This window comes from Oryza glaberrima, chromosome 2 (genome assembly GCF_000147395.1).
Source record: "Oryza glaberrima chromosome 2, OglaRS2, whole genome shotgun sequence".
NCBI classification, from domain to species: domain Eukaryota; kingdom Viridiplantae; phylum Streptophyta; class Magnoliopsida; order Poales; family Poaceae; genus Oryza; species Oryza glaberrima.
Window position 1 is genome coordinate 14,765,584 of NC_068327.1, and position 16,226 is coordinate 14,781,809.

Sequence of the window (16,226 nt, forward strand, 5' to 3'; positions counted from 1 at the left end):
ATAAGCAATTACTAAGAACATGATAATACTCTCAATGGAGGTTACAAATTGAGAACAATATTTTTAGCATTTAAGTTGGAAGTGATGACCACGTCACTGTCATAGCCCTCCCTACAGAACCGTGTAGCCAGCCCATCCGACGGGCGGGCCCACTTACACATACCACTCCACTTACACTTCCGTCATCGCTTCGTATAAAAGCGTTAACCCGGGAGTGGGGCCACACAGGCCTAATCCAAATTGGGCTGGGATGTCACAACCCCCCCCCCTCCCCCTCAAAGGACCCGACATCCCTGTCGGCCCAACTTACCCATGTAGCCACACAGGCATATAGGCAACTGTCCAGGAACACACCCCCTCTCAGCGCACGTCCGTACGTCCAGTGCCAGCGCCATATGCCATGCCATGTGCCTCACACAGAGCCCACATGTGCCATGCGCCATATGCCCGCACACTGACCTGTACGCGCAACCACGAAGCGCACGTCCATACGTCCGGTGCCAGCGCCATATGCCCGCACACTGACCCGTACGCGCAATCGCGAGGGTCGGCTCTGATACCATTTGTTACAGCCCTCCCTCCAGAACCACGTAGCCAGTCCATCCAATGGGCGGGCCCACTTACACACATCACTCCACTTACACTTTTGTCCTCGCTTCGTGTAAAAGGGTATGGTTGAAGGGAAGAGGCCTTATAAGTTAGTTCCACTCATGCTAAACTAACAAGGTCGTACTAAACATACGCACACAACTCACATGGGCCACACAGGCCTAATCTAAATTGGGCCGGGATGTCACAGTCACATTATTTTTACATGCATCAAAACTTAAAACATAGAGATGGTTTGCAATGTGGACCTCTTTACTACAAAAGTTTCACTTTTGCCCTCCTTTACACATTCTTTTCACTTTGGGCTCTCTCTCTCTCTCTCTCCCTTTTGTTTTACATTGAACCCTATTTTACTTCTTCTCTGCCTTTGGAAACAGCACTATCTCCCTTCCTTTGCCATTTTCTATCCACCACCATTAGCGTCATGATACTTCTAGCTAGGTGATGAGGACACTACTAGTTCGGATATAACCATGGATACCTTATGTATTAATCAAACAAAGGTACATATGTTCTACATTAGATTTACTTGTTATATATTTGAACAAACGTTGCTACACAATGATGTGTTTTTGTTTGCAGAGGTACTTGCTTGGGCGAAGGAAAAGAGACCGAGCGTAACGAATGCATGGATGATCAAAGAAGTTGATTGGGGACCAAACCAAGACCTTCTCCAAGTCTACTTCTACCTCACCACGTCACTTTTGGTCCATAGAAGACAAGAGATCAAGTTCTACATGTTTTGGATTCGGATTCGGGCCTCCTGACAGCATCAATTTCAAACGAACCTAGCTGTTGATCTAGAAGGAATTTCGGGGTCTATGAGTACTTGTTGGAAAGCTTATGGAGTCTACTTTTAGATGGTTTTGATCCTACGTCAAAATTCCTACCGAGCTGTCGGGAATCTACAAAACAAGCTATGTATCTCATCCAATCCAAATCTGATTTGGGTTTTGGGCCTTATAATTGTGTCGTGGGCTTAGCCCATGAGGGTGTGCGCCCTAGGGCAACCCTAGGACGTCCCTAATCATATTAATTCAGTAGCCGTCATCGTTTAGAGTCGGGTTTTGCTTAGAATATTCTGTCGAGAATAGTTTCGCCGCTAGATCGGTTTGTAAGACCCCAACTTGTGAGCTTAATCATTCATCTGTAATTTTGGTTGTATTCTATCTCATTCTTGTTTGTGCTCTTCGATTGGCAAACAAGAATTATCCTTCTCGGTGAGGTCATCCGCGTTTCGACACGGGTAGTAATTCCTAGTTAGTTAGATGGCATACTAAAGAATGTATATATTTTTTTATTCTCTTATTGCGCTATGTTTGACTCTCTTTTATTTGACCAGTTAGTCCAATGTGATGTGTGTCTTTTGTTAACACTTAGAAATGTGAACATTATTGTCTATATATATGTATTTGTTGTGTGAATGTGATGATATGGTTGTGAAATCATCGAATTAGTCAGGATTCAAGTCCCCGGGTTATTCCCCACATCACAAGACTGCTTTCATTCTAAGAAATCCATTTAGCTACACTTATCCTTGCTTGCTTTGGAAACAGGACTGCTTTCCACATTAAGCATTGGTCTACCTATTTGCGTCAGCGTAATTAGGGTTAACGTGGCTGGCTTCAAAGGACAACCGGGGCTGTCGGCACCCGGCCAACTACGTCCTCCGTTTCCCCAACCAGCCTTCCTAGATAAAACTATTCCTAAGCACCACACCCACACATAGAACTATACATGTTCCCAGCTTAATTATAAACGAGGCATCCACTCAAGCAAGCATAAAAAATAAACTTAGAAGAGAACTAGGAAAAAAAGTATGGCAATAAGCATAATGTATGAATAAAATATTAAGAGGGAAAAGTAAGTCTACATGTTACTCATCCGAGAAGACATCACTCCCAGAATGGGGTCCACCAATCAATCATTAGCCTCACATCGTGCTGCGCAGGCCAGCCGGCTCAGTGAGGAGGGTGGCCAATCAGGACACGTTTCCAAATAGCTGGCCGAGCCCTGAGTTGGCTAGTCGGCCAAGTCTTTAGGCCGGTTGACCCATGAGGTATGTTGGTCGGCTGGTCAGCCCTTTGGCTTAAAATGCCAGATTTTCATTGGAAAAAAATAGGTCAAAATCGTGAATTATTATACGCGTAGTGAAATCCAACAGAAATCGTGTAACTCAATGAAATAAAGCAAAATCGACCTAGGTAACATGCTTTATGTGATATTTTTATTATAATATTGGCGGTGATTTTAGGGTTTAATGACTGCCAACAGGCATCTAGCAGGGATCATGTGTTGCAAGTCACTAGTTGCACGAAAATACATGCATGTGTGTTATATCTAAATAAGTGAAAAGTGAAACCTTTCCTCACAAAATACAACACCACGTCATTAAGGGAACTTTAGCCGTTCAATTCTTCGTTCCGATGCTTCTAGCCGTTATTTCCTCAGTTTGCGAAATATTTTCTATACCCTTCAAGAAACTTCTTTTCTAAGGAATCCTTCCACGAATCCTCATCCCACCCTGAGAGGAAAAAATAGGCACCTTAGCATCTCCTTTTTTTTTCATTTTACCCCCAGTTGACGAAAAAACCGTGCTCGGCCGATGGTGCCGGAACTGTGTTGGCGCAAAATTAAGTCAACAAACCCAACGGCATGGGAGATCTACTTAGCTCCAGTGCAGGTCCAAAGGTTGATGAGATGCGGAAGTGTCAGTCAGTTTGATCCTGCAACTGATAAGATATGCAAATAGTAGATCAATGAGCCGATTGGCTGACAAGCAGACGGAGTAATTCCAACCGATGCCGATACCAGCAGATGTTGATAGGGTTTTGAGCAATCGGCTATATGTCCAATGCAGAGTCTGATACTTGAGTAAATAAATGACATAAAGGCCATCGGCCGATGATGATAAATAACAATAATATAATCCAGTAGAAACCAATCGGCTAACAATGATATGATAAAATAAATATTCCAATGGTTAAAGCATATATTGGCTGGAGGTCCCATGTCATAAAATCCACAAGATTAGATAAACAGTGAAACCTTTGTTGCGAATAGCTAAATCCAACTTATATGCAATCTTTGTAAGCCGATGCAACGTCTACATACCTCATCGGCTAAAACCCCGATGAAACCCTTCTTTCAACAATGATGATATCCATTTGTGAGTCGGTTTGAGAGGTACATTGGTTCTGATCATCACTTCACATACCAAGGGATAACTCTACGGTTGACTATGGTGGTGCTGCATTAGAGAAAACAAAGAACCAAGTTATATTGTCTGAGGGTGTGTTTAGTTGTAAGTTATATTGTCTGAGGGTGTGTTTAGTTGTTTGGGTGCAAAGTTTTTGAAGTATACGGACACACATTTGAATTATTAAACGTATACTAATAACAAAACAAATTACAGATTCCGCCTGTAACTGCGAGATGAATTTATTAAGTCTAATTAATTCGTCATTAGCAAATGTTTATTGTAGCATCACATTGTCAAATCATGGCGTAATTAGGCTCAAAAGATTCGTCTCGCAATTTACATGCAAACTGTGCAATTGATTTTTTTCCCACATTTAATGCCCCATGCATGTGTCCAAACATTTGATGTGACGTTTTTGGCCAAAATTTTTTGGGATCTAAATAAGGGTTGTGTTTAGTTCCCTTCAAACTTCCAAAAATTCCGTCACATCAAATGTTTGGACACATACATGGAGCATTAAATGTGGACGAAAAAAACCAATTGCATTGTTTGCATGTAAATTACGAGACGAATCTTTTGAGCCTAATTACGCTATGATTTGACAATGTGGTGCTACAGTAAATATTTGCTAATGATAGATTAATTAGGCTTAATAAATTCATCTCGCAGTTTACAGGTGGAATCTGTAATTTATTTTATTAGTCTATGTTTAATACTTTAAATGTGTGTCTGTTGTGTCAAAAAAATTTTGAAAGGAACTAAATACGGCCAAGGCCCGAATACCAAAATCACTTATCAAACTGTACGCATGCACACATAAATTAATCATCATAAATTAATCATTATATAGATATAGAATGACCGAATAAAAAGCTTCATAGAATGGCTACACATACATGCGTAAGTAGATAATTTATTCATACATATCTCAAAGTACACTATAGTCATACATATAAAAAAAATAAAATGGACAATCCATTTTAATATGAATAAAAATCCTAAAATAAAATAATTTTCAAACACGTGGCAAAAAATAAAAGAGGCACGTGACATTATCCTAAAAAAACGTGCCTGACATGAATCATACTTCAGAGTTGCACACAGGAAAAGTGCATCATCTGAGCTCTACACAGAGCCTGTATAAAAGAACATATAGACTGTATAAAATATACTCATACTATCCATCCAACAAATTAAAGTTTTAAAAAAATAATATATGCTCATCTTGCCAATGGTAAAATAATTGTACTCCAAAAATCCACTGTATAAAATTAAAAAAAACTGCCACATCATCTCCCAGTTTGAAATAATATTTTGTTCGGCAATTATTTTTTTAGGGTTCATCCATAGAGTTTAAAAAGGTAAAAGTCATTCAAATTTTAAGTCAGTGTAATAGAATTTTTAATTATACTCCAAAATCCACAGTAAAATATACTGATGATTCTGGTGGTGGTGCGTTAGACAAAACAAGGAACCTAGTTAAATCACTTATCAAACCGCACGCGATGCGAACATAAATTAATAAGGGAAAATTGTAACCATGCCATTATAATTTTGCAAAATTTGAGATATGCCATCCTGACCCACATGTCATTGATTCATGTGGGTCCTACGTGTTATTGAGATACCGATGGCATATCTTAAATTTTAAAAAATTATAATGGCATGGTTACAAATTACCCAATTAATAATTGTACAATCTTCTTCGTGGTCTCTCGCAACTGTGAAAACTATTTTTCCTTGCGGTCAAAATGATTTTTCTGTGCGGAGGATTTGCCCGTCTATACCAAATGTCTGAAAAAATCAATATTTTCGCGTGCGGACGGCCCAACCGTATGGGATAATCATTTTCCCGTGCGGTCATGTTAAGTAGACCGCACAGGATAATCGATTATCCCGATGCGGTCATATTATACCGCCCGCACGGAAAAAAAACAAAAAAAAAAGTGAAAATGGCCGCCGCCCGCTCGCCCGCTCGCCGCCGCCGCCTTCTTGACGACGCACGCAACGACGGCATCCTCGTCAAGGGAGCCGAGCGACGATGTGCACGATGAGGACCACGACCAGGAGGAGATGCGACGACTGCTGCTCGTGGCCGCCGACGCCGTTGGCGAAGATGTTGGTGTGGAGCGTGTATGGCTTGCCGGTGACGTTGCCGAGGAACTCTAGGCCGATCTCGTCGTGAATCTCCCGTGGGAGCGCCGCCTCGCCCGGCCGCCGCTGCCGCCGCCGCCGCCCTCTCCTGCAAGAATTTCCTCACGTACTCCCTCTCCCTAGCCTCCAGCTTGCTGCGAATCATTTACAGAAGTGGAACTTCACAAACCACATAAACCAGAGAGCAAAATCACAAAAGCTTCCGTACAACATGATTTCTGGTGCTGGTGCAACATGTCGCGGTAGAGGCCTCGATGATGAGGCCGAGGTGGAGGCGCGGGACGTGGTCGAGCGACTCGACGCGGCGGAAGAGGGGCGCGTCTGGGGGCGGGACGGCGGCGCCGTCGAACATGGTGGCGTCGACCTTGACCTCCTCATCCTGGGTGCTGCGGGTGGCGTGGAGGCGCACCCACGGGGCCGCCACCGACGCCCGCTGTTGACGGTGGAGAGGAGGGGAAGCAGGGAAGAAGGTGGGGAGAAGGTGGTAAGCCGGGAAGGCTGAGAAAAGAGATAAGGTAAAGAGAGAGGGGGAGTGGCAGTGTCTAATATATAGATATAGAATGGCTATATATACACACATAAATAGTTCCGTGGATGATCGACTACAATTATAAAAGCAAAATCACGAGCACAAACATATATCGCAGTTACTCAATCCGTTCCATAAAAATCCAATCTAGCACTGGATATGACACATCCTATTATTATGAATCTGGGACATAACTCTATCCAGATTTGTTGTATTAGAATGTATCACATACAGTTCTAGGTTTGTTTTTTTAGACGGGGGAGTATAAAATAAAAATAGTGATTTACTTTTTTTTGTTGTGCCATCGGCATTAATTTGTAGGCAAATTTTGCTACAGGACATCATGATTTCGTGATTTTAGCTGTAGGACACCGCACGAACTCACTTTTAGGGAAAAACACTCTCTAAATGTGGTTATTTGCCAGCGAATACTGCCCCTATTAAAATAACGTATTCGTGCTGACAAGGCGACACGGGCCCATATTTTTATGTAGAGTGACCAAATTACCCCTCCTTTCTCTTCCCCGTCCTCTCTTCTTCCTTATCTCATCTGCGAGCAATTCCCGGGCTCAACGTGGACACTACCGGAGGGGGACTTCCCGTTTTCCGGCATGCGGGGCTTCAACGCGTGCACCCGCGAGAGCCTCGGCAACGCGCTGCGGCGCGGCAAGGGTGCTGCCCGAGACCCACTACCGCCATGGATGTACATGCACCTGCAGCACGACGTACTTCAACCGCAACGGCAATGAGCCGCGCTTCTTCTGCGACGACGGGCTGGACGCATTGTGGCGCGTCGACTGGATGGTGCTCCTCTCCGACAACTACTTCGTGCTCGGACTGTTCCTGGTCTCGCGCATCGAGCGCGTGCTGCCGCGGATGTTCCCGTGCCACGATGCTGCGTTCCACCTCCTCGGCCGCTACCTGCTCCACCCGAGGAACGTGGTACCATGCCTCGTACATGGCCTACACTGAGTAGCGTGTCGGCATCCAGGTGTGCTCCTTCTACTTGGCGCGCATCTCCACCGACGAGCTCTACGGCCAGATCATGTTGTGCGCGCATGGAGAGAACATCCTGCCCCGTGTGCAGCAGGAGCTCAACTTTACCACTGCCGGGGAGGCGCAAGCCGGTGCTCGTCGTGTCGCTACATGGCGCCTACTCCGAGAGGATCAAGGACCTATACTACGAGCAGAACATAGCGGGCAGGGAATCCATGAGCGTGTTCCAGCCGACGCACATGGACCGGCAACAGTCCGGGGAGAAGCTGCACAACCAGGAGGAAGAGGAAGAATATGACAAGTGGGGTCAGGGGTATTTTTGACCTTTCACACTATTTATCTTTTCTATTCAACCGAAAATTAATATTTTAATGGACGTGGTGTTCAGTGGCAAATAAGCACGTTTAAAGAGTGTTTTCCCCTAAAAGTGAGTTTGTGCGGTGTCCTACGGCTAAAACCACGAAGTCGTGATGTCCTATAGCAAAATTTGCCTAATTTGTATATATGTCTAAATTAAATTGAGATTCAGTTCCATGCCAACTCACATCATTTTTTTCATAATTTTACATGTGAAAAAAATAATTATCCAAATAAATTAAGTGTAAGTGGTTGGCATATTTAAATAGATTGAAATACAATAAAGGTGTGCATATTATCCATACATTTGGAACTTCTTGCTTTTTTCGATGGCCGGACTGCATTCATATCACAGAAATAGCTTCTTGAATTACTTGTATACATCATGGTATTTCACATTATTCTATGCTATATACTAAGAGTTTGGAGCTGATTTAGAAACAAGTATTAAGCAACATAGAAAATTAGAAACGAACTTTGAACATATCTACCGTCCATGAACGAAACCTAAGAAAACAGAGTTAGTACTGAGAACAACCCCATTAATCACTTCAATGTTGCCTTATTCTAATCTTAGCAAAGCGTTGTTAACTGTTGCATCACTTCCATGTGGCCAGCACATATGCTATGCCAAAGTCCTAAAGCGTGGTGAAAATACATGATTGGCTCATATTGGAGGGGGCCTAATGAAAGCAAGTTGTCGTTAATCGGAGTGTGATAATTAATTATTTATATTATAAGAATTTTTGGATTTTGAAAAGATTCAGGTATGGTTCGATATGAATTTGGACACATAATTTCATATAGATGTTGCATTTAGACAAGGAAATAGATGTTTTATAAAGTGAAACGGATGAAGTACTAAATTAGTATTGAACAGATGTATTGCACCATAATTTTGTAGCTACCTCCCAAGATAAGGTTAACCGAATACTAAATAGTTAATATATAGGTTTACTTAAAAGCCGTGGGAACGCGGGAAGAGTAGGAGTGCCACATCATCGATTTTTGCGAAAAAACCCCTACACTTTCGGTTAATTATGCGCCGGTCCTCGCTTCTTTCCACCGTCCGATCTCACCGTAGGGTCGATCTGGCCGTCCACGTGTCCCGCTATGCCGACCCTTCCTTACCCGTGCAATCGTCGGATTATGGACGGACGGCCTGGATTTCGCCAACCGGTACAAACCCTAGCCGCCCGTCCTCTCCTCTCCCTACGCGCGCGCCGCAACCTCCTCTGCTCGCTCTGCAACCTCGCCCGCCTCCTGCGCTCGCGTGCGCCGTCGCCCACCTCTTCAGCTCGCACCGCAACCTCGCCCGCCTCTTGCGCTCGCGTGCGCCGTCGTCACCGCAGCTCCCTCTCCTCTACTGTGCTGCCGCCGTCGCTCCCTCCCAAGGACCCGCCGGATCTCCTAGTGAGGAGGCCGGGACCGCCGGATCCGGTGACCCCGGTCTCCTCGCCGGTGGATCCGGCGCCCAGACGCCCACCTCCTCCGCTCGCAAGTGCCGTCGCCGCCGCAGCTCCCTTCTCCTCTACCGTGCTGCCACCGCCGCTCCCTCTCTGCGGTGTCAAATATGGCTCGGGGACTGTCTGATTCATCAATCTTGGCCTCCCCTCCAGTTGAATCGGTCGCCCGGATGGAGTCAACAGGGCGCCGCCGCTGCCCTCTTCTCCTGTCCCTCTCCGGCCGCCACCACTGCCATCTTCTCCTCTCCCTCTCCATGAGAGCCTCGCTCAGTGCCATGAGAAGGGAAGGGAGAGTGTCGGCTTGGCCAGGACCGCGATGAAGACAGCTGCGGCTCCGCAACAATAGCTGCCTGGTCGTTCCTGTTCTCTTTTTTCCTTTTCGTTCTAGCTCAATGCCATAGGGCCATGAGAAGGAAGTGGTTGGACCTTAGTTGTTGATGATTACAACCGTGATTTGCTTCTAATGTGTAAGCCTTGATTTAGTTACAGTGCCAGTCTTGATTTGCTTTTAATGTGTATGGCATTATTCAGTTATAGTGTGTAGGTTGTGTGGAGAAATTTCCCTCTGCATGTACTTCAACACTGTCATGTGTGATCAAACTGTTTAGCTTGAAACAACACACGCTGCTACTCAAAATTCTCTATGCTGTCATTAATTGTTTCAGTTAGGAATTGCATATACAGCTTTGGAGGGCAAAACGATATTGTTGATAGGTTTATTTGTTCCCATTTGTGATGCAGGGCATATTTATGCGATTTGGGGCTTTCGTTCATTATATCAAGCTTAGGATACCTTTGACATGTATGTAATGATTCTCTTTGGTTGCCAAGGTAAAGTTCTTCTTGGGCTGATTCAGTTCATATTATGTACACAAGAAACATAATAGTGCAGATCCAACTCAAAGCCTTTCAGACCATACTATAAATGCCCTAAATGCCCTACTGTTCTTTATTTATCAGTGCTTATAAGCTTCTCTAGATGCAGGTATCCCTCCCAGTGCATATGAAGTGGAACATATCTATGTAAGTTTTGTTTTGCCTCGATACGAATCAATTACTTTTTTTGAACATCATACGAAGTCATTGTAACCTATTTAGAACTGGAATTTTAACAAAGATTGTCCTATGCTGTAGCCATGGGACTTTTTTATTATACACCAGCTTGCACGAGGTGCATTAGTCTTTGTCGCCTAATTTGGTTCCTCTTCTTAGCTAGAGGTATACTAAGAAATACTAGCTAGGTTCTCTCTGTACGAGCACTAATGCATTTTTGGGAAGTATGGTATCTCATCTGAGGTGTGTGAATTTAGGCAATAAAGAAAAACATATACTCATGTTGTAGTTTTTGTTTAGAATTGAAATAGTTATTGATAAGAGAAATATGCTTAACATGCTACATGCATAGTCATATTGCTAAAATGTGACATTTCATATTGAAGACTATATACTATTTAAGCAGCTACCTGTGTTCCAAAACTATCAAATATTTTATTTCAAATGGTCAGGTAGGCTTACAGTTATTGACAACCAGTTGGGGATAGTAGGATATTGGATGAGGTAGTTCTTATAGTGTAGGAACTACAATCCATTGACAGTGTTTGGAACTTACTGACAATGATAGTGGACATACTGGTATTTGAATAATGTCCCATGTGTTTTATTGCTAATTTTTGTTTAAACAAATTGTTCATGATAGTTGGGAAGTACAGCTGGCCCAATGTGGTATGGGGAACAAAAGCAATTGTTAATTGTTGCTTTCTCATGAAAAGGATGTAATTAATTATCTGGAACCAATGTGGAATAGTTATTCTCCTTCAAGTTTTGTCTTAATATCCAACAGATGGATATAAAATTGAAACCACTTTCTATGCATGAAACACTTATTTTTCTTCTTTTTTAGGCCAGTTGATCTATGATGGGATTCTTTGACCAACGATGGAATGTTCGTTAGTGCCTTTTTTTCCAAGCTTATAAACTTGAAATGTGTCTGCATATTCTGGAAAAAGGATATTCAGATAATATCATTACTTTAAAATAATCTACATATTCTGAATTTAAATAGCAAGTGGACAATACAAACTTATAAATTATATGTTCCCTTTTATTCCTTGGCATGGAATGTAAATTAGCAACCACATGTTCCATCTGGTATGTTTTCCATCTATGATAATTTTTCTGCTGATTTGCTCCCCCCCCCCCCACCTTTTACCCCTATATTTGGATCATGCAGATAACTTTAAATAGCCATACCTCCATACCTCAGAGCAACTATATCATATCATGTTTCAAGTCTTTTGGCCACGATTAAGGTAAGTATATCATATCATGCTAAAAGTCTCTTGGCCATCACATCTAGGTAGTCTCCGTAAATTCGATTAATCATAGCAACTACAATTGTCAGATATACTAAATAAGTCTCTAAATGATGGATATAAAAAAAATATGCTTCAATAGGTGCACATGGGGTCTTTCTTTCTTTTTTTTTTCCTTACAGCGATATTTCTGGAATTTGCTACTGACCCATCATCTTTCAAATTGAATCTCTGTTTTTACATATACTTCTATGAAGTTTGCATCATAGGTTGACTTGACATTATGATTTCATTAGTTCTTTTTGCGCTTAATCAATCGAAATTGCAACATTTTGTTTCCACTTCATGCATGTAAAACCGAACTCTTGGACATAATGTTGGCCTATTGGACATAGCTCAGTAGTCACTGGCACTTTCCAAGTAAGCAGCAGTCATCTAAATTGCTGCACATACATTTGGTTATATACTGTTGTTTTTATTGCGCCGAAACACTAAAATATCCTTCACAATGCAGGTGCTATGTGAAAAGATCTCATTGTTTCGTGAAGAAGATTTCTATATGAAAAATTTTCAGGTATGCGCCTTGCCTTCTAATGATTACCGACTCAACATTGATCTTTTTCTGTAATCTACGTCACACTGGAAAGGCTTTTACACTACTGTGCATTGGTTGTACAAATTGTTCTCTGAACGAACCGATCAGAACAATTCACATTTGATCTTGAAAATATTAATAAAGTGTAAATGCAAGTATGCTCTTGGCGCAAACTTGACAACTGTAACCATTTTGGGCTGCTTTGAGTATGATGTTACCTTCAAATCCACACGCAGCGTAGCGCGTGATTATTGCTAGTTGAACTTAAACTCACCAGAATGTCTTGTCTGGGACATCGTATAGTGGCGGCACCAAAGATGACAGTTGTGACGACGACGGCGGTGGCAACGGCAGCTGAGTCGGTGGCGACGGAAGTGGCAGCAGTGAAGTCGATTGCGATTTATTGGAGGGAACGTGTAAACAATGGCTAGCTAGTGATGGAGCAATTAAAATTGGATAAAGTTGATTATATCGATCTAATCTTGCATGTGTGACAGCATGTGTGCATCTGTAATTACATGTCTGTTTGAGAGTGTTTAAGTTAGGCTAGGAGATTCACAGGTGAAAAGTTTTAGCGTGCCATATCGGATATACGGGCACACATTAGAAGTATTAAACGTAGACTCAAAATAAATTATAAATTTCGCCTGTAAACTGCGAGACGAATTTATTAAACATAATTAATCCGTCATTAGTAAATGTTTACTTTAGCACTACTTTATCAAATTATGTAGCAATTAGGCTTAAAAGATTCGTCTCGCAATTTACACGTAATCTGTGTAATTAGTTTTTTTTTGTCTATATTTAATACTCCATACATGTGTCCAAATATTCACAATCTGATATGATGAAAAGTTTTCGCGTGTATTTCTATGCTCCGTGCACCAATGACAGTGAACTTGAACAGGCCAATACATGCAGTCAAGTTCAACACCTACATATATGGCCTAGTTTAGTTCCCAACTTTTTCTTCAAACTTTCAACTTTTACATCACATCAAAACTTTCCTACACACACAAACTTTCAACTTTTCCATCACATCGTTCCAATTTCAATCAAACTTTCAATTTTAACGTGAACTAAACACACCCTATATCTATTATGTGTTTTCCCACATTGAGAACGGCATCAATGATCTTGGCAATCGCAACTCCCCATCCACTTTCTTCGTCATCCCCCTGAATCCTCTGCCACTGCATGCGTTTTCACATGCACCAGGGCTCTATCTGATGCTTGCTTACATACATAAAAGGAATAAGTGATTTAATATTTAATTGGGTAAGTGATCAATATCAATCGAGCCTAAGACCTTTGGTGTGCTTGGCGTTGAGCACGTACAGATCCATCGGGCCGAGCATGCTTGTTCCATTTAGAGATGGCAACGGGGAATTCCCCGTCGGAGGTTACACCACCAGACCCGCCTCGGCGGAGGAGAATTTCCCCTATCACCATCACCGTGAAATGCAACGGGGTAACATCTTTCACCATCATCGCCTCTGTGGAGCCTCCATCCCCGTGAGTCTCATGTATATATTTCACATATCAAACAATAATTTTGATAAAAAGATTATCACTCAAAATAGCAATTCTGGCCATGCAATTTCAGCACATGACAACAACATAATTATACAAGAAAACAAGTTCACAAATTCATATCACAAGTTCACAAATTCACAAATGCACATCATCAGTTTATCACTTATTCAGTTGCAACAGCATTGCAGCAACAAGCAGTACAACAAATTTGTACCCAAGAATTTCCCCTCAGCAACACTATCCATCAAATTCTCATATTAAGCAACAACACAATAACACATGATCATTAATCAATCACCAGTCGATCATTCATTAGTTATCACCGCACTGCAGTAACAACACATGTTGTCCAGGCATACACAAAAACATAGTTCGGAGTAGGTCTTTCTTGCCACCGTAGCCTTCACCTGCATCCACCATCAGTAAAACAAATAAGCCCAGATGACGGATCAGAAATTCAGAATGGATGGATGGAGAGTGGAGGATGAGCCCAACGTCTTGTGGCCGGTGCCAAGTCCTTGGCGTCCTCAGTGCTGCCGAGAGACCGAGACGACTGTGGCGCTGGGACCTGGTGCGGCAGTGCCGAGACCTGGAGGCGCAGCGGCCCTGCGCGGACGCGAGCGCGGCAAGCCGGCGACCCTGCGAGGGTGCTGACGCGGCAGGCGCGCGGCGGCCCTACGAGATTGAGATCAGGAGTCGGCACCGGCACGCCGCTAGCTAGGCTGCGAGCCTGCGACGGCGTGGGGAATGGGGACGAAAGGGAGAAGGGATTGGAATGGCTAGGGTTTTGTAGATACTTTATATACTCTACGTTTTGGGCCTAGTTTCTATGGGCTAGATGGGCCAAATATACATGATAATACTACACATACACTGTTACGTCGGACCTCCACGGAGAGCGGGGACGAGGGATGGTGAACCACACCCGCCCCCGCCAGACCCGATGGAGAGTGTTTTTACTCCATTTAATGTTCCGTGGAGACATATTTTATACCACCCCCTCCTCCTAATGGGAGGATTCACCGCGGGGAATCCAAGGACTAGGGAACCATTGCCATCTCTAGTTCCATTACGCTGCTGCTAGTATATCATTTGTCGGATTTGGAGACAGTGACAACGATGAAGATGTATCAATGTCACTGTTTAGGATGGGTTCACATCCTCTACTATAATAACACTATCATTATAGAAACTGACGTGTGGGGCAATAATAAGTTGAGACCCGTGTACCAATGACTGTAATGGTAGCGACATTATGATATAGGATTCTCACCCGTTTAGAAATAGTAGCTAGCGGGGGAACTCAAGGGTAGTGGCGACATGCGAACTCAACCTCAATAGTTGTGGGGCAATCTTGAGGATGACAACTGCTTGATCCAGAGGGTGATGGTGGAAATGGTTGACCAGAGGATCTACACCATTAACCTGGAGTACAAATGATAATAAAGGGCATACATTTTTTTATATTTCTCAACACAATTTCTATGTAAACGCACAAAGGAGAAAATTTTAACGGGAACTTGGATGGAATCAATGAATCATGGTTACTAAATAAACCACAAAATAATTTTGTTCAATACTAGTAAGCGTGCACATGCAATGCACATTTTCCATAAAATATATCATGGGAAATTCATAATCATATTTTAAATTTAGGAATTTTTAGGTCAGTAGCTCTAAAAGTAGTATCAAAATTCAGAAATAACTGAGCTATTAACTACGTGTGATGTACGGGACTGGAGTTGCAACAACAATCTCAAAAGAGATCAACACATCGTTATTGTGAACTAAAACACAATTTTCTTACTGAAACTTTCTTGAACCTTGTGTGCTTATATTGATGTCAACAGAAGTGAGCTCAATCCTATGTCTACAACAAAATTATCTCCATCACCTGCTTATAGCTAACTTCCCAGCCATTTAAGTATAAGATGGTTTAAATTGATTTGCCATTGAAATTTGACTTCAACAAAAATACTGCAAAAGAAAAGCGCACATCAAGTTTCAGGCAAAAAAACTAAAGTCATGTGTCGTAAGCAATGTGTGGATCTGTTGAAGGAATCACAATATTGGAAAATACAGGGGAGCACAATAAAACTTTATATAAAAAAAGGATAGAGCAAAAAGGCGCACTCCATTGGCTGGCAAATGGAAATGCCATAATGTATGGAAGGATATGAGGATCAAGCTAGCCGGATCAGATACCAGTATACTACGGCTTGGTTAGTAAAGAGCCATATGGGTGCATACATATAGAGCAAGCAAAAATAATGGTAACCATTACTTCATTTGTACATGTGAATGTAAAATCTGATGACAGGAAATAAAACCAAGAAAGTAGTGAAATAATCTACAGAAGTAAAATGAACAGTCTAGTTTAAGAATCTTGATGTAAGCTGTAAAAAGGGACATGATTCCCATCATGGGAGAAATATATTACCAAAATTGAACTAAGAAGGCAATAAAATCC

At 42.4% G+C, this 16,226-nt stretch overlaps 1 protein-coding gene across 1 annotated transcript; it reads right to left on the reverse strand.

Annotated features, from left to right (window-relative positions):
* Positions 1–5,922: 5,922 nt before the first annotated feature.
* On the reverse strand, positions 5,923–6,545 carry LOC127762527 (uncharacterized). Its single transcript, XM_052287034.1, has 2 exons — positions 6,174–6,545; positions 5,923–6,099 (listed from the first exon to the last, which is right to left on the reverse strand). The coding sequence occupies exons 1-2, from the start codon at positions 6,543–6,545 to the stop codon at positions 6,085–6,087; spliced, it is 387 nt and encodes a 128-aa protein (XP_052142994.1). The 3' UTR covers positions 5,923–6,084.
* Positions 6,546–16,226: the final 9,681 nt, after the last annotated feature.